At 40.3% G+C, this 24,918-nt stretch overlaps 1 protein-coding gene across 1 annotated transcript in view; it reads right to left on the bottom strand.

The window, feature by feature from the left end:
• CDH2 (cadherin 2) overlaps positions 1-24,918 on the bottom strand; it is a 175,138-nt gene that overhangs the window by 143,013 nt on the left and 7,207 nt on the right. Inside the window, exon 2 of the mRNA XM_084618702.1 lies at positions 17,289-17,400. Within this exon, the coding sequence (XP_084474828.1) occupies positions 17,289-17,400 (112 nt within the window). The remainder of the gene's footprint in view (positions 1-17,288; positions 17,401-24,918) is intronic.

Here is a 24,918-nt window from a genome sequence, read left to right as displayed (position 1 = left end):
AAAGACACTTTATAAGAATTGTTTATAAAAATGTTCCAAATAGCTTACTACTTTGAAAGCTGTGTTGAATGACAAATGCAATGGGCTTCAAATCAAAGGGGGAGGGGGACATGATTAATGATTAGTTGCTATCCTCATGCACTCACACTTTTATCTGTCCAACAAACATAATGTGCATATGAATAAGGAAAGATTGAAGATCGTTACTAAACTACCAACATGCCAATGACTCTTTCAGAGCAGAGTAGGACTGAACAGGGATTTTTTTTAATTGAAATCCAAATTTTAGTTGCAAGAGCTTTATTTATCTTTTGCACAACAGTTTCCCCTTACTCTATTTATTCTGAGGGTGTTTTGTGGAAAACAACTATACATTAAATTGTAAGATTCAAAAGCAGTGTTCCTTCTGCAATGCAAAACCTCAGAACAAATATCAGATGACATTTTAAGTGTCACGTTTCTTTTTGCGTTATGTCTACAGTTATTGTAGTAATTACTCCATATGCAGGCTATACAACATCATTAGATAGTAAAATTTGCATTCTATTTTATTTTTATTCTATTTTTATTCCCATTGATTTCGGTGGGGCTTTGGATCAAACCCTATTGGGCAGAACCAGTAGATAAGCTCTGGGGAAGCAAACAAAAAAAACTCAAACCCCGATCTCTATATTTGATTTTTTAGTGATGCTTAACAACCACCCATTAGTCAAAGACAGGTTTTTGTAACCTTTTCATTAGCCCATTTTAAAGCAACAACTTGATTTAGATCCAATGCTATTATTAACAGACACCTCACTGAAAATGACCAAGAATTATATTTTTCAATTTTGACAGAGGTATGCTAAAGGCATAAACCAAAAGTATATTTGGATGTTTTGCCTCCATTTGATTGCTAGTTTACTTGTATTTGAATATCAGTTTTCCAGCTAATTAGAGAACATCACTGATCCCCTTACAGAAAAAGTAGCATTTCACTATTAACTGCAGTGCCAATGCCTTTACAGACAGGCTTCAAATATTATCTGCATCTGCACTGAAATAAAATTAGTATATATATTTCAGATTTTTAACTGCACAGAATCCAATTTTTAAACACGTTTGTATTAAACACATCCTATTGCTTCTGTCAGCTTTTCTGTGACAAATTATGCCTTTCAAAGATTTTTGTCCTTTTAAAACCACACTAATCTTAAAACACACATACAGCTTGAAAATGCTGCCTGTCTGTGGCAAGTAGGAATCTTTCATAGGCTAGTGTCATTAAGGTCTTCATTTAAAAACAAAAAAGAAAATGTAGTCCTTATGGTTACAAGGTAATACTGCACACAAGGAACAACTTCCTTATGCAAATAAGGCTTAAGTTTGCAGGTGGACAGCTCCAGAATCTGTGTCACTGCTCAGAGCTTTTCCAAACTGCTGCAAATGGAAAACTGAAGTTACTGTTCCTACTCAGAACCTTGTGGGCAACAGAGAAACTGACAAGAATCAGGTCAATTTCATTCTGCTGACCCTCTACTAAGAGCTAGCTCTCTCCCCTCTCACCAGCCATGCCACCAGAGAAAGTGATCCCAGCCCAGTGATGGACTAGGTGCCTTGGTTCTCAGAGATTACCAGCAGCCAGACTCAGGAAGTAATGGAATTGGTTACTGCCATTTGCAACAGAGTTGAGAACTATGGGCTTAATCCTCCACATAATGTCATGTACAGCTGAGAACTGACAGGGAGCAAATCGTATCTTCCAAATCCTCAGATACCCAGGCCTGGCATAAATTGTAGCTGCAGGAGGACAGCTTTAAATGATAGTGCTGGCAGAAGACCTCCTGCCAACAGAGAATCTGCCATAGTGGAGTCTCCCTCTGCCATGCCCTCTTCCCCTCTTCTCTTCCCTCACCTCCCTCTTTTCCCCAGTAAGACGACTCCCCTTTTGCTGCGTGGTGCACCTCTAGCAGCGGCAGCAGTAGCGAGAGAGGAAGAGGCCACAGGAGACAGAACAGCTGCCTCTGTCAGCTTTACACTGGCTGAAGCGTCCCCTGACAGAGGGGAAGTTCTCCAACGGAAATCTCTAGCTGGTGTAATTTCACTTTGTGCTGTATAAGGGCTGGATCCTCTTTCTGTTCCTATTAGCCAGCAAGGGACCATTAAGATGATCCAACCTTTGGATCGCCTGAACTTGGTTAGGACCCTCACTACCAGAAGTTCTGGCAAGAAGAAGAAACATCAAGTTTTCCTTCACAGGGGACAGAGAAGATGGCCTTCACCAACTCTGATCTCTTTTCAGCATTAGAGGCAGATGACGGGTGGCATTTTGTTCAGGGGTATGACAGGGTGCTAGCTGTAATACCCTGGTCACTAAGATTGCTACTCCATGGAGAGGACTACAGGCTCAGCTGAAAGCAGTTAACCACCTTCTGTTGGGGGGATTACAAGCACGGACTGGTCATTACTAGGCTATTGACACAATTGGCAGTAACTGGGAGGTGGGAGGAACAGGTAGCAGGTGAGAGGAGCTCAGTGAATGAGCTGTGTGGAAAGCTTCTGATGCAGTATGCCTGTGTCATGTTCTGCTTCCAAAAGAACTGTGGAATAAAAGGTACATGTCGTGAAAGGGAAACAGCCTGTGTATGTTTATGACCACCAGGCAATGGGAACAAGGCAAGGCAGTGTGGCACAGAGGGTAGCTGAAGAAGGGCCCTGTGACAAGGTGACTGATGAACAGCTGAACTTTTGGGATCTCCCTTTGGAAGAAGATCTGTTGTAGCACTCTTTGTCTGGGGACTATTTCTGACAGTCCATCACAGTCCATTGCTTAGCCTGTCTGCAATAGTTCTTTTCCCTTCCTGCCACATGAATGGCAGATATACATGCCTGTAGCATCCTGTGTTGCTGCAGAACGTATAGCAGCATTCTGTACCAGTTGTAGTTTTATCAGCGTTGATGTTTTCACGCGGAGGTAGACTGCACTACTGTCATAAATATAAAGGGAATGATAAACACCTTTAAATCCCTCCTGGCCAGAGGAAAAACCCTTTCACCTGTAAAGGGTTAAGAAGCTAAGACAACCTCGCTGGCACCTGACCAAAATGACCAACAAGGAGACCAGATACTTTCAAAGCTACGGGCGGGGGCGGGGACACAAAGATTCTCTCTGTCTGTGTTGCTTTTGCCGGGACCAGAGCAGGAATGCAGGTCAGAACTCCTGTAAAAAGTCAGTAAGCAATCTAGTTAGATATGCGTTAGATTCTGTTTTGTTTAAATGGCTGATAAAATGAGTTGTGCTGAATGGAATGTATATTCCTGTTTTTGTGTCTTTTTGTAACTTAAGGTTTAGCCTAGAAGGAGTCTCTATGTTTTGAATCTGCTTACCCTGTAAGGTATTTACCATCCTGATTTTACATAGGTGATTCTTTTACTTTAATTAAAATTCTTCCTTTAAGAACCTGATTGCTTTTTCATTGTTCTTAAGATCCAAGGGTTTGGGTCTGTGTTCATCTTTGCAAACTGGTGAGGATTTTTAATCAAACCTTCCCCAGGAAAGGGGGTGTAGGGCTTGGGGAGATTTTGTGGAGAAAGAAGTTTCCAAGTGGGCTCTTTCCCTGTTATATTTGTTAGATGTTTGGTGGTGGCAGCAATAAAGTCCAAGGGCAAAAGGTAAAATAGTTTGTACCTTGGGGAAGTTTTAACCTAAGCTGGTAAAAATAAGCTTGGGGGGTTTTCATGCAGGTCCCCCCATCTGTACCCTAGAGTTCAGAGTGAGGAAGGAACCTTGACAACTACTATGATCTAGATGAGAAGTGCTGAAAGTATGTATTACTGAAGCCAGGTCATCAGCAGCAGTGACAAGCAGCAGTTTTTTAGCTAGTTCTTACAGACACTACTATGCGAAAGCTTAGCTTCAGTACAGAGTCCAGAACTGCAGACTGACAATGATTTGTGGCTGTGCATCCTTAATCAGTGGAGGCCACACTATGGCTGGAAGTTCTTCAAACTATTTCTCTTCTATTTACAAGTAAACTTCCATCTTGTTAGGGTTCAGCTTCAACCAGCTATTCTTTATGCATTTGCTGATCTTAGCCAGATACTGGGATAATGAGGTCTCCACGCAGTTATTATAGGTTGAAAAAAAATGGGACAGGTAAGTGCATATTATCATCATATGAATCCGTGAAGTCCCCCCAGGTTCTCCTAGTGGATATATGTAAATATTAAATAGGTCTAGGAAGACACTTGAGTCTTGTGAGTCTCTACAAGCGAGGGGTGGTGCAATTCTCATCATTACCTTCTTAGTGCCTCTTTCCCAGAAAGAGTTAACTCATTGTAGTGAGTTTCCTTGGAGCCCTGCTACTTCTTGCAGAATGGATAACAATACCTTCTGAGTGACTGTACTGAATGCTGGGAAGAAGTCCAGGAATATTAAGGACAATTCCCTCTTTAAATGGGGTGTGAACAACCTCAGTCTAAAGAGGACTCAACCGATCAGGGCTCTTCTTTTGCCTCCCTGCCTAAGCTACTTGGCCATGGGTCTTCAAGGTCACTCTCTGAAGGTCACTCACCTAAGTCAATGGCAAATCACACTTTGATCCTGCATCTTGTAAGTCAGTGGGAAAGTCATTAAAACTGAGCACATTCATAGTTAAAGCTACCATTCTGCTTTTTACTCTGCCGACAGTACTCTAGTTGGCTCTGTAATACACACTTCTTTATGCTCTATCCACTATATAAAAAGACACATTAAAATCATTTTAAAAGGCCACAATCTACTTAAACACAAGTCATTATCTGAACAGTACCACTATCTAAACATACTGTAACTGAGATACTAAAGAAAGTGTGTTTCCTCCGTTTGTTTACTTTTACATTTGACAACATTTTGTCTAGTCAGTTTCCCTGTATTGTCAGTCAGTCTTCCCTGTTTGTGCTGTCCAAAAAACCCATACAAGGGAGAGAAAAACATTTTAAAAATAAGAGTGTGATTGTAAAACCCCAAGAACTGGCAGGGGAGGCTCAGCCAAGTGTCCTACCTGAAACTACTTTTTACATTTTTTAAAAAATAACTAAAATGTCAAGTTGTCAGTATCTCTTCTAAGGTTGCCTATGCAATCTTTACTCTGTCGCAGACAGTGTATGCATTACAACGTATTCTTTAATTACATGGTTATATAAATATATTTCCATAGGAAATAAACTGGATAGTGATCTGTGACTGAAGCAGCTGAATTATATATTTTACTTTCATTGATCAATGAATGGCCCCAGTCTCATTCATTACACCAAGTCCATTCAATATAAGTGACAAAATACGGCCTCCGTTATAGCAGTGTAAATTCAAAGTCTCCAGCTTTCAAAAGATTTACTCCATATTTACATTTTGGAATCTGCAATCGCATCTTGGCCCAAAAATCAGACACTGAGCTAGGCAACCTGTTTCATTCAGTACGTATTGTCTGTGTATTGACATCCTGAGCCCTAATCATGATTGTAAGTTAAGCACATGCATACGTGTTTGCAGGATCAGGCACTGACTGAGGTAGGATCCTGTGGTAACTGTGTGTAAAACTGCATCACAAGGCATATGTAAAAGGAAATCATCAAAATATGTGCAACCACAATATTAACACTGCTTTACATATGCATGCTTTTCTCTTCAACCTTACTTTTTTGTTAACATTGCTTTTTGTATGGAGTTTCCTAGTTTTTCTTTTTAAGGAAAACTTGTAAAACAAAAATTTCATAATGTGAAACTATATGATAGATAGCAACAGAATATGGTGGCCTGTACAACATGTGCATTTCTACAGAATCCTTGCCTCTAATCTGTGAATTAGGCATAGTAACACAAATTCATCTCTGGTATAACTCCATAGAAGACACTGAAATGACACCAAGAATGAATTTGGCTCACTGCATAGAGTTGAAGTCACAGTGGCTCAAAATAACTTTGTATTTGTTGATTGATGTCAAGAACTTTAACACAGTATTATTTAATTTAGTCATCAAGTATTTAGCTACTACTGGAAATCAGTTCTATTTAGTATGTTAATATGTTCTGCAATACAGGATATTTCCCTATAATATCAGTTCAATAGGAAGCTTTTGTAAATTTGTCTCCTGGGTTGTTAGAAAGATGACAAGTCAACAAAAGATGCCATTGTAGTTCTAAATGATAGAAGGGAATGTATAATTACACACACAATGTGAAAATCAACAGGGTTTCACGTAGGAATTATGTGAATACATACTCACTTGCATTTTTGTTCTGCAATTTCCAATACAATGGCCCTTTCTAATTTATTTTTAAAGTTTGTTTTTTAATTGGAGGCCTCCATAACTAAATTCCCCCCTTTTAGGGCCAAATCCTCAGCTTTGTGTGCTCTGGCCCCTGTGCAAAACTCTGGCATAGCCATAGCCCTCCCATATAGAGAGATGATAGCGGAAGAATGCTGCATTTCAGTGATCCCAGGAGGTGTAATGGTCCTTTGAGAGCTATTACCAGATGGCATAGTTTAGAGCAGCCCTAAGGCTGCTCTAAATGACATTGGAAATGGTGTAAAACTGGCCTTAAGATCACAGTCAGAAACAACTCCTTTCCTGCTCCCTGTTGAGCTGTGCCCAGTAAGCCCTGGGCACAGCCAAGGATTCAGCCCTTATACTTAATATTTTCTTACATATGAAGAACACTGTATTTTAGATCTTTATAAGCATTTGTTCATACAGTTAAAGAGGAAATGAAATAACGTGAATGAAGTATTTCTCCCCACAAATAACTTCATCATAAGCAAAAGCACACTCTTACCTAGAATAAGAATTTACACATTCTAACAATACAGGATTTATATTTATTTCTCTATAAATGGATTTTCACCATATCAAAATGCATTATAAGCCACTGTACTGAAATTCAGGAACAGAAGTGTGATTTTGTTTTGTTTTGTTTTTTTGTTGGGGGGGGGTGTTTAACACGGTTAAACAAATACTTCTGTCTTTAGCCTCAGGTACTCCACAAGAGAAAAGGAAAACAAAGAATTTCTGATTGATATGACAATTGAAAACTCATTTGAAAACAGCATTTCATCTTTTCATATCCTCTCTTTATTTTCAGTATTTGCTTTTCTCCATCAAGTAAATGTAACAAAATGAAACTGGAATATAGGGTTTAGAAAAGCTAAATGTTCAATATTTAAGCTTAAATTCAAATGGCAAAAAATATTTATTCAGAATTCAAGCTAGTAAGAGCTACTACATTACAGACATGAGCACTCCCTTGACAGTTTGGATGTATACACAGGACCAAATTTTAACCTTCATTACAACTAAAAGCCCCAGTGAAGACAATGGAATTTCATGAATTTAAGTGAGAACTTAATTTTGACCCACTGTATATATATCCAAAATGTTGTATTTAATGACTATTATGTATCACATTTTATCTATATATTAGTATTTTGATCAGTTATTAAAAGACAAAAATATGAATGAACAGTTTAACTAGAAATTTAAAGAAATTAAAATTGGACACCCTAACTTTAAATCAGATGTAAAAGTTTACAAAAACTGAAAAGCCAAAAAAAGATGCCGAGTTAATATAGATATTTTACAGCTGTTCAATAAGGTGAACAAATATTTTATACATACTCTAGGATATATTCTATATTTAACTGTGGTGCAGGGTGTGTGTAAGAAACCACATTACAATGGACAAGAAGGAAGTTCTGGCTTCAGAAAGGGAATATTTTGTTTTCTAGAGGTCAAGTGTTTGAGAATAAGTTAAAAGCTTTGAGAGGCTGCAGAAGGAGCGAGGGCACTCAGCCTCTCCAGCATTTGGGCTGCAGGGCAGGCAGAGAGCCATGGTTCTCTGCTGTTCAACCTCCCTCAGAAGCCTCTCTGCAGCTCCCAGCTGCCAGCATGGAAGGCTCTTGTCAATTTCATTTGCTGCCTGCAGGGTGAAAGCAAAACTGACAAGAGCCTACCAGACAGGCAGCCTCATTTTGATTTTCCTAATGGAAAACAGACATTTTTTGACAAAATTAAAATTCTCCCATGGACAATTTGGATTTTACAAAAAGGGAATTTCCTGTTGCAAAATTATTCTAACAGAAAAACTCCTGACGAGCTCTACTGTTAAGGTCTGATGGAACACAAAGAAACATAGTACATGCTACCGGCACAAGAGAATAATTGTTTACAGAAGGAAAGAGAAGCCTTAATAGAAGGGTTATTGGCTCTAATTTTAAGCACAGTATGAGGTGTTCTCTCTTCTAAAGTTACTGATGAGCAGTTTTGTTCACAGCATAAAAGACAATGCATATACACTTGCACCAAAAACAGCCAAGTAATCCCATTATCAAGATTACTGTAATCTCCAGCCCTTCGTGGGGAGCAGGAGGACACCAGGTCCTTCTAGATGACGGGTGACGCTGTACACTAGATGTCAGAGGCTCCAAATCATGGAGCAGGTCCTCAAGGAATCAATTCTGAAGCACTTAGAGGAGAGGAAAGTGATCAGGAACAGTCAGCATGGATTCACCAAGGGCAAGTCATGCCTGACTAATCTAATTGCCTTCTATGACGAGATAACTGGTTCTGTGGATGAAGGGAAAGCAGTGGACGTGTTGTTCCTTGACTTTAGCAAAGCTTTTGACACTGTCTCCCACAGTATTCTTGCCAGCAAGTTAAAGAAGTATGGGCCGGATGAATGGACTATAAGGTGGATAGAAAGCTGGCTAGATTGTCGGGCTCAACGGGTAATGATCAACGGCTCCATGTCTAGTTGGCAGCCGGTATCAAGTGGAGTGCCCCAAGGGTTGGTCCTGGGGCCGGTTTTGTTCATTATCTTCATAAATGATCTGGAGGATGGTGTGGATTGCACCCTCAGCAAGTTTGCAGATGACACTAAATTGGGAGGAGAGGTAGATATGCTGGAGGGTAGGGATAGGATACAGAGAGACCTAGACAAATTAGAGGATTGGGCCAAAAGAAATCTGATGAGGTTCAACAAGGACAAGTGCAGAGTCCTGCACTAAGGACGGAAGAATCCCATGCACCACTACAGACTAGGGACCGAATGGCTTGACAGCAGTTCTGCAGAAAAGGACCTAGGAGTTACAGTGGACGAGAAGCTGGATATGAGTCAACAGTGTGCCCTTGTTGCCAAGAAGGCCAATGGCATTTTGGGATGTATAAGTAGGGGCATTGCCAGCGGATCGAGGGACGTGATTGTTCCCCTCTATTCGACACTGGTGAGGCCTCATCTGGAGTACTGTGTCCAGTTCTGGGCCCCACACTACAAGAAGGATGTGGAAAAATTGGAAAGAGTCCAGCGGAGGGCAACAAAAATGATTAGGGGACTGGAACACATGAGTTATGAGGAGAGGCTGAGGGAACTGGGAATGTTTAGTCTACGGAAGAGAAGAATGAGGGGGGATTTGATAGCTGCTTTCAACTACCTGAAAGGGGGTTCCAAAGAAGATGGCTCTAGACTGTTCTCAGTGGTAGCAGATGACAGAACAAGGAGTAATGGTCTCAAGTTGCGGTGAGGGAGATTTAGGTTGGATATTAGGAAAAACTTTTTCACTAGGAGGGTGGTGAAACACTGGAATGCGTTACCTAGGGAGGCGGTGGAATCTCCTTCCTTCGAAGTTTTTAAGGTCAGGCTTGACAAAGCCCTGACTGGGATGATTTAATTGGGGATCGGTCCTGCTTTGAGCAGGGGGTTGGACTAGATGACCTCCTGAGGTCCCTTCCAACCCTGATATTCTATGATTCAAAATACTAGACATAGGGTCTAGCACCTAGTGAAACCCAACATACTCTACCAGCTGTCTCCAACTGCCATGCTCCTTTCAAGGTACCCAGACACCCTGCATCCCTGCCCTATTGTTGAATATGACCGAATGCCACAGACCCTTTCTCCTCTTCGCAGCCTATATCCTTCCAATCAGGAGCAAGAAGAGCACCAGATTTGCTATTAACAGTTCATGACACAGCCCCTCTGCTGACCTGTGACTGTTCAGCAAATTCATCATACTGCATTAGTGTTTGGTGGGGGAAAAATAAGTATAGGGCTGTTTATTTGCACTCCACTCCTTTACCTGATTGGTATACCTCCCCCTCATCCTGTTTGATATTTTTCATGGAGTGCCTAACAGTTGGGTTCCTTAAAGTAGCAAGAGGATCCTCTGCAGGCACCTTGGGAGAATATGGCTTTTCTTTCTCTGCCCGAGAGTCAGGTCAGGAAGAATGAAGGCTTGGGGGTCTCACAGGACATGTGATCATGTCACCTGGTACTGGAATCCATCTTAAACCTGGTGTTTTTCCATTTAGAAGGAGGGGTGGGGACTCAGAGACAAAAGATTCCTGCCTTGTGCCAAAGCTATATAAGGGGGTGGAACAGAACAAAGGAGGTTCCAGTCATGAGAAATCCCCTACTTACCACCTGAGCTGGAGCTAACAAGAACTATACCGGGGAAAGAATTGGGCCCAGACTAGGAAGGAGTCCAGTCTGTGAAAGAAGCTTATTGGAACATCTCTGAGGGTAAGATTTTATCTGTCATCTGTTTCTTAATGTTTTAGGCTTAGATTTGCGTGTTTTTGTTTTATTTTGCCTGGTAACTTACTTTGTTCTGTCTGTTATTATTTGGAACCACTTAAATCCTACTTTTTATACTTAATAAAATCGCTTTTGTTTATTATTGAACCCAGAGTAAATTATTAGTACGTGGGGGAGCAAACAGCTGTGCATCTCTCTCTATCAGTGTTATAGAGCGCGGTAAATTTATGAGTTTACCCTGCATAAGCTTTATACAGAGTGAAATGGATTTATTTGGGTCTGGATCCCATTGGGAGCTGGGTGTCTGGATGCTAGAGACAGGAGCACTTCTTAAGCTATTTTCAGTTACGTCTGCAGCTTTGGGGCACGTGGTTCAGATCCTGGATCTGTGTTAGAGCAGACTGGTGTGTCTGGCTCAACAAGGCAGGGTGCTGGACGTCCAAACGGGCTCAGAGGTAGTCTCAGCACATCAGGTGACAGTCCCAAGGAGGTCTCCGTCACAGTAGGGTTCCTTAAAATAGCAAGAGGATCCTCTTCAGGCACCTTGGGAGAACGTGCCTTCTGTTTCTCTGCCTGAGATGGGAAGGCTGAGGAAGCAGTAGTAGAAAAATATACAGCTGGTGTTCCTTCAGCATCCAGGGGACTGAAGAAATTGCGTTAAGGAGTTCACTCCAACCCCAGTCTGAAAAGGAATGCATGACTGGCTGTTGAAATTCCAGGGGATCTCCAATTGGTTCATTTCTCAAGTTGCTAGAGTGATGGGAGCAGACCACATGGCCAGCAACCAACTGTCTTTATATTCATGATACCTCCATCTCCTATGTTTCCATTTCCAGCCTCCATAATATGGACCTCATACAGAGTCTGAGATAATGAGAGACATCAACAACAGAGAAGGAATTAGAAAGCCAGCCAACAGGCCCCAAGTAACAGGATTCTCCCAAAAAGAAAAGCCTCTTTCATGCCGCTGATCTACCATTCTCCAACCAGTTTGGTTTTTTTTAAATCAACATTTATATTTTCAGTAGTTCATTACAACTACAAAAAAAATCATGGAAATGCCAAAACAAAAAAGTCTTGTTAGTAACAGTTAAGGCTGTGAAGTGTTTGTACGAACAATATTTACCATTACACACATTTAAAAAACAAAACACTAAACCCCAGAATAATCATTAGCTATAATTAACTATACAATCCAGAACCCTACTTTAAAAGACCATTAATTAACATATACCTATAAACAAAGCTTTTCTGTGTAACACAGGCCTAAAAGTATAATTGGGTTCAAAAAAGATTTAGTTAAGTTAATGGAGGAGAGGTCCATCAGTGGCTATTAGCCAAGATGGTCAGGGATGCAACCCCATGCTCTGGGTATCCCTAAACTTCTGAATGCCAGAAGTTCGGACTGGATGACAGGAGATAGATCACTGGATACATTGCCCTGTTCTATTCATTCCCTCTGAAACATCTGGCACCTGCCACTGTTGGAAGAAAGGATACTGGTCTAGATGAACCATTGGTCTGACTCAGTATGGCTATTCTTATGATCTTAAAACAATCTTAACTCTGCCTTGTAATGATGTTCTGAAGAAGAAAGAAGAAACTGAGATAACCTTACCCATCCGTAATCATTGTTTCATCTCAGTGACCGACACTAAGATATCTTCTCCTTAACCATTCTGTAACTATGCCAGCTCTGAACATTATTATAAATATACAATCCACATAACAAATCTTGATTAGAAAAAGAACCCTCTTAGCACAAAACTTAGAGTACATGTGCAACAACAAGACTGACAAAAAATAAAATATCTTCATAAGCCCTACCACAGACTAATAGATCAAGCATCTGTAAATGTAGGGTCTGATTTTGCAAACATGACCCCAAATAATTTTACTCAGATGAATGACTTCAGTGGGAATGCAACTTTACTCACCTGTGTAATTGTTTGCAGGATAGACTCCTAAAGATTTAGCTAAACAAGCTAGAAATTTATTTGTAATAAACAAGATCCTAATTCTTTTTCTCACGCTAAACTAAAAAAAAAAAAGTTAATGTGACAAATCAGCATAAGAAAGGACTATTAATATTTAAAATCAAACTCCCTCCTTAACTTACCCTCTTTTGCCCCAAGAATTCCAAGGCATATGTTATGTCACCTAAATCACTGATTATACATCCTTGTAGCATGCAGGCACGAAGGGTCAAGACAAGGACAGAGTTGGCAGTAAATTAAAGGTAGAGTTTTATCTCTTTCTGGTTTTTGCTTTCATTTGTGTATATCAAACTTTTCAAGCTATTTTAACCTTTAACTTCCAAATTGGAATTGCTTCTGAACTGTTTCTAGGTTTTACTCTAGGTTTTACTACCCCACTTTTGCCCTCCAGTAAAGAAGTCCTACTAGCCAACAGATCACACAGACTCAAAAGAATCAATTTTTGAGTCTAGCCCCTGAAAGCCAGAGAATTGTCTTTAGAGAAGCTCTAGGGTGAATCTCTATCAAGAAAGCACACAGCTTTGTCTGCAGCTAAATCATAATAGGGATTAGGAGCGGAGTGAGGGGCTCTTTATACCATTTTGTTGTCACAGAGATTTCTAATTTTCTGCAAACATAGTAAGTTTGATTCTGAGCTAATTTACACTTATGTAAAGCCAGAGTAACTCCATCAAAATGACTGGAATAATAATGGTGTAAAACATTTGAGAGTGAGCACAAAATCAGCCCCCATATCTTCTGTTTACATTTAGGAGCCATTATGAATTAGGGCATAGTAGCATGACTGTACTGCATCTTGATCATAGGAATAAAGTAATTCTAAGATAAAATGACAGCTAAGATTCTTTAATCCTGCTGTGAACTTTAACTTGCAAATGAAAGCATGTTTACCCCCGGCCCCAAGGGGTATGAACTCAGACAGCTGACACAAGTGAAATGGAAATAAACAAGAGATGCTTGAGCCCATGCGCTGAGCTTATCGGAGCCTGCACCCCTAAACCCATGAGTTCCCATTGCTGCTGGCTCTAGAAGCTGCTGTAGAAACAGGGAAGGAAGACAGGTAACATTCAAGGAGCTAACTACCTACTCCTCTACCTTTAGAAAGAGGAGAGTGCAGGGTGAGGACAAACATAAGAGCTATGCTTTAAGCAGCAATTAGAAAACTCCCTGACCAAGAAGTTCCTATCTTTATTAAGCTCCCCACTGCAACACATCCTCTTGGGATTGTTTCTACTGCTCCTGGTGATCTGCATGCTTTTTGCAAAATATCCCATTGTGAGGCATCTGTTACATTCTGCCTCTTTTCCTGGACATGGTTGCCATCTGTGGCTTGGTGTCTTGCCACAGAAAGCATATGCAGTGAAAGCATGGAGTGGGTGCAGAGCTATGCAGCCATCTCTGCCTCTACTGTTCCTCTCTTCTCTTCTCCTCTCCTCTCCCCAGGCTATTCCCCGTGGTCCCCACACATCCCAGACTAGTTTGAGTTTCCTACAGGTTAGGAAACTCTGTATTAGAGGCACATCTGCTAGAAAATGTAAATATTTTTAAATATGAAACAAAAATTCAATATTGCAAATATCTCCCCACCACCTCTTTAGTACAGACTACAGGTGAAGGAACCTAGAAGTGGGGGGGAGGGGGGAAAACATACAGAAAGTACAAGACCCAGTGTGGTTCATTAGCTGTGGAACATCACCCAACATCCTGTACATTAAATGTCCATATATAATATTTTAAAACAGATTCCCTGTATCTGTTGTATCTTACTGAGTGTGCAACTGAAAGATCTCTCAGGCATGGCTCCCTATACAACATTCACATAAGTCTGACTTTTATTTAAATTTTGGGAGGGAGGGGAACATAATATTCTAAAAATACAAACCTTAAAGATGTTGGCTGTCTAACCATTAAGACAAAAGGGAAATAATGAAAAAAGTGTTAATTGTTTGGTCATTTTCTGAGTCAACATTTTCTATGAAAGAAAACAAAGACAGTGAGTGGTCATTGTCTATTTTACTTCTGGCAAAGAGGATAATAAAGCCTCTGTGAATGTGACATCAAAGTGCATAACCAAAAAAATCTTTAGTGCTCTCATTTCTGCAACCCTACAGGAAACCTATCATTACAGAGTGAATCTGAAGTAACTCCACTGATTTCAAAGGAGTTAGAGATATGAGACTATTTACTCGTGAGATCAGAATCAGATCCATATTTTTCTTTAGAAAGCAAATGTCATGCAACTATACTTAACTTCAATTGTCATCTCCATCTAGCTTAATAATCAGAAAATGGGCTTTTCACAACAATCATATTTCAAAATGAAAGTATAATTACATTTAAGTCAAAGCCACGCAATGATGGACTGTATGTTTGTGTATAATGGCAAATTATATACTTTTTAAGCATGTCAAAATTTTCAAAAGAATTAACCATTACAATAATTCTGTTGAGGAAGTTGTGGTAGGAAGACAAACTCCCCCAGGTCATTTTTCAACTAGTTTATGTTATCTCACAGATGTGATACATATTGTATGCATTGTACATTTTTTCAATTCCTACTTCCCTAAAACGTCACACATATTAATATCTTTCAAAGGAAGATTGGCTATATTGCTTCACACACTTAGTTAAAAAGTAAAAATCAGCAGCGTACTGACTGGCTCATGGAGCTGGTAATGAATGGGGAAGTCTTTCATCTGTATGGCACTGTCTCAAATCCCACTCAGATTAGTAGTGACAAAGTCATTACCATCAGATGGTTGATATGAAATGAGTTCAATATCTCAGTTCACTTCTTAATAGGACAGGTATCCAAACCATTTAAAAAAAAAAATCAAAGGAAAAAGCTTTGTCAGAAGTTTCTGAGGAGGGCAAAAATCGAATGGCCAAGGAGACTGACCAGGGCAACGTAGGGAAGATTTCACTGTCTATGTGGTGTCTGTCTTATGCTTAACTAGAAGCATTCTGTCTTCAGTGCTTCTCAGCTGGAACCTTCCACAAGCACTTGTCTTCTTAAATTGTAGATTCTTCAGGGCAGGGACAATGCCATCTGTTGTGTTTGTACAGCACCTAGCACAGTGAGAACTGTGGGTGCTACTGTAAAATAAGCATTAAGTAATAAATAAAAATATAAACAATTCCCAGACGGGGGGAATAAAAAAAATCCCCACCTTTACTCAAACCACACTACCTCAATTTGGCAAAATATTTACTTCAATTTATTACATTAATTTCTAAGCTACCCTTTTAACAAAATAAAGTCTGAAATGGAGAGTGTTTAATTGCTTGAAATAAAGCAGAAGAATACTTGAATAACTCAGTTTCTAATACATTAAAGTTAATCAATTATTTCTGCATTCAAATTTCCATTATAGTTATAAAAAACACAGAACAGGTCCGTAAAATATAATTATGGGGAGATACTGCTACATACAGTTTGCTAAATCAAGACTAATGCTTTTGTTTCAAGGATCCGTTTGTGTTTTAGCTTCCTTTAAGAAAGATCTTTTCATTTAAATGTCTTGATCTGTGAAGCCATATTCATATGGGAGAGAAACAATGAATGGAATTAAATTAGTCCTTATTTAAGATGTATTTGAAACTGCCTGAAACTAATCCTGTTGATCAGCTCCACAATTTCTAAATTAGCTAGAAAGCAATTTCTTTGATATTCACAAATTATAAAACAGCAAAATTAATGTGTATTTCTTGCATTTTAGACCATCTGCTAACCATTACTATTCCACTTAAATGTAACTATTGAGGTGCAATTTTATACACTAATAAATACTTAGGAAATATGCCACTTTGCATTCTCGAAAGAGAAACAACATCTGTATCTCCCCCAAAAAAATAGACATACAGAACTGCATATTAAAATTCCAGTCCAGAAGATACCTGGGCCCATGGAGAGTCCCACTAAGTTCAGTTAAATTCCGCATAGGCACCAGAGTCTGCACTTGCAGAGCTCATTGTGAGTTTAGGACTTTGTTAGCTTCATTCTGGGCTTTGTGCCATTTAGACATAGATCTGCGCTGGGGCGATGAAGAGCCACACTGCCCAACACGTAGCACTGGAGATACTCTGCCAGTGCACAGGGGAAGCAGGTACACTGCTACACCTCTTAAAGGAGTACAGCATACCCCCCTACATCCATGTGACTGGTAAACTCCACTGGCCAACGCATGGAACAGCGGAGCCATGACTCTGCCTTCTCTGTGCCTCTTCCCACCCACTTTGGAGCAAGGTGGGCCTTCAAAGGAATAGTAAGAGAACAGCCTCAGTGCTAAGCTGATCACAAGGACTGCAGTTATTTATGACCCCTTTGTGGGTCAGGTAAAGTGGAAGGCTCTTATTCCCCATTCCCCCCATTGACCGTTCATGTAAGGGGCCTTTCTAGTAACACAGTGGGGACATATGCTAATAGTGCAATTACTGGGAGGTAATATATAAGAAATACAGTTCAGTATGAAGTCTTTGCTGAGGAGTACATTAGGACAGAGTCAAGGGAATATTTGCCAGAACTCACATATCTCCAAACTATTGTCAGTGGGAAGTTCACAAGTTACTGCTAAGGTCAACAAACTTTCCCTCAAGTCTCATTACAATAAGTTGAGAAAAAAAAATCAAGTAATATAGCTGAAATAAAAAAGGTCTTATTTAAGAAGCTTAAAAGAAGCCCTTGAGTCCAATTTATGTTCAAGATTATAGATAATAAGAAAACAGAATGTCTCTTCTAACAATACCATTGAGAAGAGGCTGTCCTTCGTTTAAACCCCTCGATATGACTGCATTGTAAACATCTTCGGGAAATCCAGTCTTGCATAATATGCCTTCAGAAGTTGCTTTTATTGGTGCCTGAAATGCAAGACAAAATGTATGTAATACTTGCAGTCCCATTCAGCTGAGAAACATTCCACTTGGCATAAACCCCGTTTTGTTACCACACCGTCTTTGTATCTAAATAGCTGCAGTTAGAACTCTGAGGGCAAAGGGTTAATCTTTTTGATAACTGGAATGGAGGGAACAAATCCCATTTGTCTCATAAGATCTAAATAATACACAATCTTGATTCCTCTAACAACTGAACATTTCAACTAAAACAGCCATTGAGACTGAAGTGGAATCACAGAGGGGACAAAAACATTCCTGGAAATAAACATTGCACAAAACTGATCACCAACTTTTTCAGACATGGATATGTTACTTTTGAGAGGAGAGATTTAACCATCAGTTTAAAATGTTTGGTTGTGGGTACTTTTCTGTGTCTGCATTCGCTCAATGGGTAAATAGCTGGGAGAAAAAAATCACAAGTGCAACATTTTAATTAGTTGAACCTATATTTAAACAGAGACCATAGAAAGGCCACATACTTCTACTACAATCACCTTCTATGTGAAAGAGAGAAGGAGATATTACTAAATCAGCATAACACGGCAATATATTAGCCACTGAAACTGAGTTTACTATCTCACTTCTAAAAATAAAGCCTTTTCCAAATCACATCATTTTCAGTTTGAGAAAAATAACTTCCACAAAAGACATTTAAAATGGGTATTTTCACCTTTCTCCTTTATTTCCAAGCAGGTTTTAAAGTTAAAGAGTTAACCTATCGACTATGCATAGTCATCAGTAACTACATACAATTCTATGAGGCAAAGAACTAAAAAGGTTTTCTGTTTGGTTCATTTTTTATATTAGTGGCACACATAGCAAAATTCTAGTTTACATGTGGCCAAATAACAGTGTATGGTTACAAATAGTCCTGCTGTTTAAGCCACAGTGGCCATCTTTTGTATGATCCTAGTACTTACTTTGTTTAAAATAATGTATCAAACAAAAGAAGCAGTGTTTGTGATCATAATGGAACACCATATTGGACTCCCCTTAGATGGTCTTGTGGGACTCAAACATATTCATACATTTTATGGCTCACAGGTCTTTTCACTCATTAGTGGGGATAAATGTACCAAAGTCTTTTTTTCCATTGGCACATATTGGTAGTCAGCATTCCAACTCCCATTACAAGAATTTTATCACTTGGAGAAATTCTTGAAGTGTTCAGCTGAGCCCACATCCAGCTGATCCTGGTTCATTTCAAGAGTTGTATCAGAACAGCAAATCTGTCAGCATACTGCAATTTTAGTTTTAATTAACCTACCATCCATTTGTGAGGTAGTACATTTTATCAGAGTAAGCACCTGTAACAGGGCCCCTAGTTGTCAAGTGTGTCTGTGTCCAATTAACTTTAAACTGTGGACTGCATTTAATTGTAATTTAAAGTGCACCACAGATCTCTCAGCGATGTCAATTACTTACATGCTTTTTACACTTTATAGACAAAAATGCTTAAAACAAAATGTAAATGACAAAAGCATATATATAATTTAAGACTGCAAACAAAGTTATAACTCTAAGTTATGAGGGACCTGTACTGAACACTCAGCTAAGTATCAGATTTATAAATGATAAAAATGTTTAGAGTTTTTTTCAATATTGAAAAACTACTACATCAAAAATGATGACTGAATCTTCCTTTTTTCCCAGCTTTATAACACAACTAATAGTTTCATACAGCTTCCATAATTTAAAGAAAGAACTGTTTAAACTACTGTGCAAAGGTGATCTCAAAGCAAACGTGATAGGGAAAAAAGGGAAAAAATAGTCTTTTATGGTATCCGTGAAACAAATAAATCCAGAGTGGGCAATTGAGTAGATAACGGGATTTTTAAAAGTCTGCACTGATGTGCCTGGGAATCCTTCAGCCTTTCCAACAAGCTAGATGTACTGAACAACTCTTATAAAGTGAAACAATGCCCAATGAAACAAAGACTTCGGGACATGAATAAAGAGGCCTCTTTATTCCTTCATTTGCAAGCCCTCAATTTTATACAAAAACAAAAGACAGTACGCTGTTCCCAAAAACAGTTCATTGTAAACATTCTTTGGGAATAAAACCCCAAGGGGAGGCAGAATTCTAATGTTTAACAAAACCTGTGTTATGCATTTTCAATTAAATAAAGTCATAGCTTGAGCCATGGCAAGATCTGGGTCATTTCAAGTTCAGCCCAGGAGTATTAAAAATCGTTGCTGGGTTTACAAGATAATATCTCTCAGAAAAACAATCTGAACTAAAAGTATGAAATCTTATGATCAAGAAAATATTGAAATTTGTTTTCCTTCCCTTACTGTATGGCCCAAAAGCAAGAAAGAAAGGGAGATTATAAAACAAATTGTTGTAATTTACAGGGTTTTTTCTGTGACTAGCACAGTCCAGAAGACCAATTCAAGCAGAATATAATAACTGTACATTCATCCACAAGAGAAGATTACTGAACAATTTACCTTTTAATAGCAATTGCACGCAATGTTACCAATACAAAACCTTCTGACTTTAAGGGGAGTTTTAAAGCCTAGAATAGGGGCAACACTTTGAAAATTTGCATCTAAGGCTATATCTTCACTGCCGCATTAACCCAGCCTCTTATCTGGGCTTTACCCCAGCCTTCTACCATTCCCCCTCCCCCACAGAAGCTTTTTACCAGGGTTTGGAGGTGCTTTAAGCCCTGGCTAGCTTATTCAGATGGGAGTATAGGTTAGAGCCCGGGTTACACTTTAACTCAGACTAGAACCCAACCACTTTGCACTGAGGGTGCAGGCTAAGTCACTCAAATGTTGACAGTCTGACTCCGTTTACCATTCCTGCCCCAAAGATAGACAAGTTCTCCCACAACTGAACAAAGCATGGAACGTCTCAGTGCAAAGAACAACAGGATATGCTTCCAGACACACATAGGTGAGGGAAGAAACAGTGAGGACACAGTAATGCAGGTATTGCTTTACACCCAAGCTAAGCTAATCTCAGTTATAGTTCGTTACCCTAACTATATAGTTCGTTTCTAATAAAAGTCTATTTTCTGGTTTCCATGCATTATGGAAAGTTGCAATGTAAGACCCAGCAAATAACTGGGTAGTTCAGCTCTTTCTTCTTAATTAATTTGCAATTGTGGCCAGACATAATGTTACATTTGGGCCCCAGTCCTGCAAACACTTATGTATGTGCTTACCTTCAAACAAGTGTACAGTCCCATTAAAGTGAGTGAGTGAAATTCTGGCCCCACTGAAGTAAATGAGAGTTTTGCCACTAACTTTAATGCCGGCCAAGATTTCACCCTCTGGCACGACTCATAAATTTAAATCTAAACTTATGTGTAATTTTTTGCAACATCAGGACATTGTTTTCCAGTGTTGGCTTGAATTGGTGGAAGAAATGTTCTTTTCATTCAAGTTTCTATTTTGTAAGCTCAAGGCTTCCAAATTCAGGTTCAGAGCAACCTCTTCATGGTCTGTATTTGAAATGCTTCTGATTTGGTTTTCATTAAAAGTTCATCAGATCTAATCTGGTGTTGTACCTCATTAAGTCAGGGGATTTCAAATGAGAAATTGTTGATTCTTAAACCAACAGTTAAGTTTTCTTTAAAATACTTACTTTACCCCAAATTACAAAAAAATCTGTTTTTCCACCCATTCCTATTGTAAAATGAATTGCAAAGCAAAAAGAAAGTTGTTGTAATTGACTACTGCTTTACAGTTCATAAAGAACTCCAAACACCATTTTCCTGATGTAACATGAGGCTGTTGGAGTTGCAGCTCTCCTTTTGCATAACTGAGAGCAGGGGTTATTTAAACATCTAAAATATTTGATCCACCAAAGAGGTCAAGGGTCTCCATCAAACATAGAGAACGAAGATCCCAATAGTCCAATTTTAAGAGAAAGAAAGTTCTAAAATCTACTTTCAGGGCCATCCTTAGGCATATGCAGCACACACGGCTGCGTAGGGGACCCGAAAATTTGGGGCACCGCCGTCACTGGCTGCAGACTTCTTTCTGGCCCTTCCCCCACGCTGGGCCAGCAGGCTTCTTCCAGACCCCCTGGTCCGTCCCCTCCACCCACTCACTACTCAGCTGAGGGCTCTAGCTTGGGTGGGGCCAGGAGCAAAAGTTTGAATGTGAGCAAGCAGGGGGAGCCAGGCCAGATGGTGGGGGGCTGGGCAAGGCTGGGAACAGAGCGGGGGAATACCCGGAGGCTGGGAAGAGATGGGGGGGAAGCCGAGCTCGGGGGGGGGGGGGTAGAGCCAGGCACAGGACTACAGGGAGCAGGGCGGGACGGAGGAGGAACTGGGCTGGGGATGGCTGGGGGGAACCAGACTGGGAAGGGAAAAGAGCAGAAGAACGGGGGGGCTCTTTGTCTGGCTCAGTGAGCGAGCAGCGAATGTGCTAGTTCTAGGGCCTCCTCGGGAGCAGGCTGGTGGCCCCAGGGGAGAGCAGCTGTTCCGAGCAGACCCGCCCTGTACCTGTACCTCTGTCCTCTTCTGCCCACGTGCCCTTCCCCGCCAGCAACTCCCTGCAATCTCTCTCCTAGTCTCCTTTTCACTCCGCCTCCCTCTGCTCTGAAGTTTGATCCCCTTTGGACCGCCACCTTTTCCTCTCCTTCCTCCCCCAGCTGGGATTAGCAGCAGACAGGGGCTGGGAGGAGAGAGAGGCACACACAAGGAAAATAAAGAAGATGGCGTTTGCTTTTCCTGCCCATTCACAATATTACGGTGTCAACAGGAGGAAACTGACACTAAAACAAAGGGAGGAGGGGGATTACCTAGAGCAGCAAAGCAGCAATCAGGGCTGCAGAATACAAGGAGGGAGCAACCACTTAGCTGGGAAAGAAGATGGACTCACATTTGACAAGGCTGGAATAGCTGAAAACTTCTATTTAGAGAAAAGGGACATGATTTTTTTTCTTGTGGAGCCAAGTATGTCCAGGGCTGTCTCTCAAGCTGGTAGCATTTTGAATGAGGGAGAGTTCTAAACAGTGCAGAGTTGATTTTAAAGATCCCTTTAAGAATGCAGCACCTTCTTCCTCACCCATGGCAAAGACCTTTAAAAACTGCCTTAAATAATCCAAAACAAGAGCCACTGTTCAAATGAGACTTGGCTGGTTATGGCTCCAGCCCCACTGCTGAAGTATTGTTGAAACTGTGTGCTGAGTTATACCCAGTACAATCCCACTGAGCCGTGTGTGGCAACCAGGTGTGTAAATCAGGGCAGAAAAATGTGCCTGAATATAATTCCTTTGCTTTTTAAACTGCACATCCTAAGCACCTCTTTACTTTTCAGGATTAGAGGAAAATGCTCTATTTTAGGGAGAATGAAAGGCCATTTGGGAGTTGATGGCCCATAGAGGTGGCTGGCAAGGACCTGGATGAGGGCTTGACTCAGCCATTGGTGTCAGCTAGTTCTTTTTTGTCATCCAAATGGATTTTGGGTCATGGCTCACATCCCAGCCATCATGCAAAATGCTTTTCTGTGGCCTTTTGAGGTGCACACAGAGGTAACTCACTGCCAAGTCCCTATGCTAGGAGAGGGAGGGGAGGGGACGAGAGGGGCAGGGAGGGAGAAAGCTGCAGGGTGATCTCCCACCTCCCTGCAGCCAGTGGCCTATGCTTGCCACTTCCATGCTAGAGCCTCACATTTATTTATTGACAAAATTTGCAGAATTTTAAAATATTGTGCACAGAATTTTTTGGTGCTGAATTCCCTCAGGAATATGGGGTGCTGGGCAGTTGGAGGGGTCTGTGAGGGGGAGCTCGCTGGGCATAGGGATCTGTGGTGGAGATCTCTGGGTGAGGGGCCACTGGGCATAAGGAAGTGAGGGGTACTGGGCAGGAAGGTGGTGTGGCAGGGCATGCTGACAGGTGGTGTGGCAGGGCTGGGGTTGGGGGCGCAGGTGGGAGGGAAATGCAGGGGTTAGCGGTGAAGGCGGCACAATTAAACTATTTTTAATAAAGTGCATGTGGTAAGTTTTCCAATACTGTAAGCTTGTTTGTGTTGCAAAGAACAAGTCGGGCATAGGAACACCAGTTTAATAATACAGTGTAGGGCCCCATAAATCCTAAGGACAGCCCTGTCTATTTTATTGACCTTCAGGGCACTTGCAAGGCCTACTTGTTTTCCCTAGCTGCCAGGGATTGGTGGGATATCATAAGATCTGAACTACGTTAAGCTGCTGGGTGATGATTATATATTATTGAGAAAAAGTGGAGTCCCTGGAGGAGTTTGTACAAAAGTATTTTTAAAATATGTCAAGTCGCACATAGAAAAAAGGATAAACATTGCTTTTATGAGTGTGTTTATAAATCAAATCCATAAATATTGAATGAAACAAAACAATAATTTGAGCAAAATGTTCAAAAGGCTTGGCAGTGATGGGCCTGCCATTTTGGAACCTGCAAACCCTGTTCTCATAAATCATTTATGAAAATTGAAAGCCTACATTTTCTCTCCTCACTCAGGCCAAACCAAACTCTCATGGACTTGAATAAAAATGGCAGGATCAGACCCAATTGTTAATCATACAGATTAGGGTATTGTCTTGTGAACTGGTAAAAGAATTGCAAAGTGAAGTTGAGCAATCCTGATACCCAGACCAAAACTTTGATCCCTCTCAAATCAGTAACAAACTAAAAACTCTTTCAGTAGCTGGTTGTGATACAACAAGCTTTCCTTGAATTGATCCATATTTAAGGATGCTACCCCTTCCTTCTACATTCCCTCAAGACCAACCCTCTAAGGAGGCCAATATTTAATCAGTCAATTAACAAGGGCTACGCTGAGGCAGAAGAGGATAGTTGAAATTTAGTTTATCTAATAATAATTTTAAAGCAAAAAAGGTATCCCTTTCACACACACACCTCCTTTCATCTGTGACTTATCTTCTTGTGTCCTACACTTATACACACATGAGTAATCTCACCGAGTTCAATGGGACTACATGCGTATAAGTAAGATTATTATCTTTTCCTCCTAAAATTAAGTTAAAGACATCTTTGTAGGATTGGGGCACACAGGCTGGGGAAAGGACCATGATTTTTATATGTTTGTTGAGAACAATGACACCTCCTCTATCCTAATCAGGTGCCCTGTGCACTTATGAAACTGTCACAATGAGTTTTTAAATGGATATAATATTGGGTTACTTTAGTAAAGGGTTCCTTTTTTAAAAAGGAAGTGTAACTAAAAACATGTTACTTTAAGGCATGTCAGAGAAGTTATTTAACACCCCTGCCCTCCACTCCCTCACCTCCCAAAAAAGGGAAATGAATCTGAGGCTGAACTCTAGGCTGATTAACTAGCCTTACAGGGACAAATTGATATGCAGTACTTTGGGAGTTGTCCAATATGACAGTACCACTTTTAGGCTTCAATCCTGCAAACTTCTATGCACATACTTATCTTTGTGTATGTGAGTAGTCCCAGTGGAACTACTCACATACACAAAGATAAGTATGTATAAAAGTCTTTATTGAATTGGGGACTTCAATA

The sequence above is a fragment of the Lepidochelys olivacea genome (genome assembly GCF_965140295.1).
Source record: "Lepidochelys olivacea isolate rLepOli2 genome assembly, chromosome: 2".
In the NCBI taxonomy this organism is placed as follows: Eukaryota; Metazoa; Chordata; order Testudines; family Cheloniidae; genus Lepidochelys; species Lepidochelys olivacea.
Note: the sequence above shows the minus strand (reverse complement) of the source record. Positions and strands in the feature narration are given on the sequence as shown.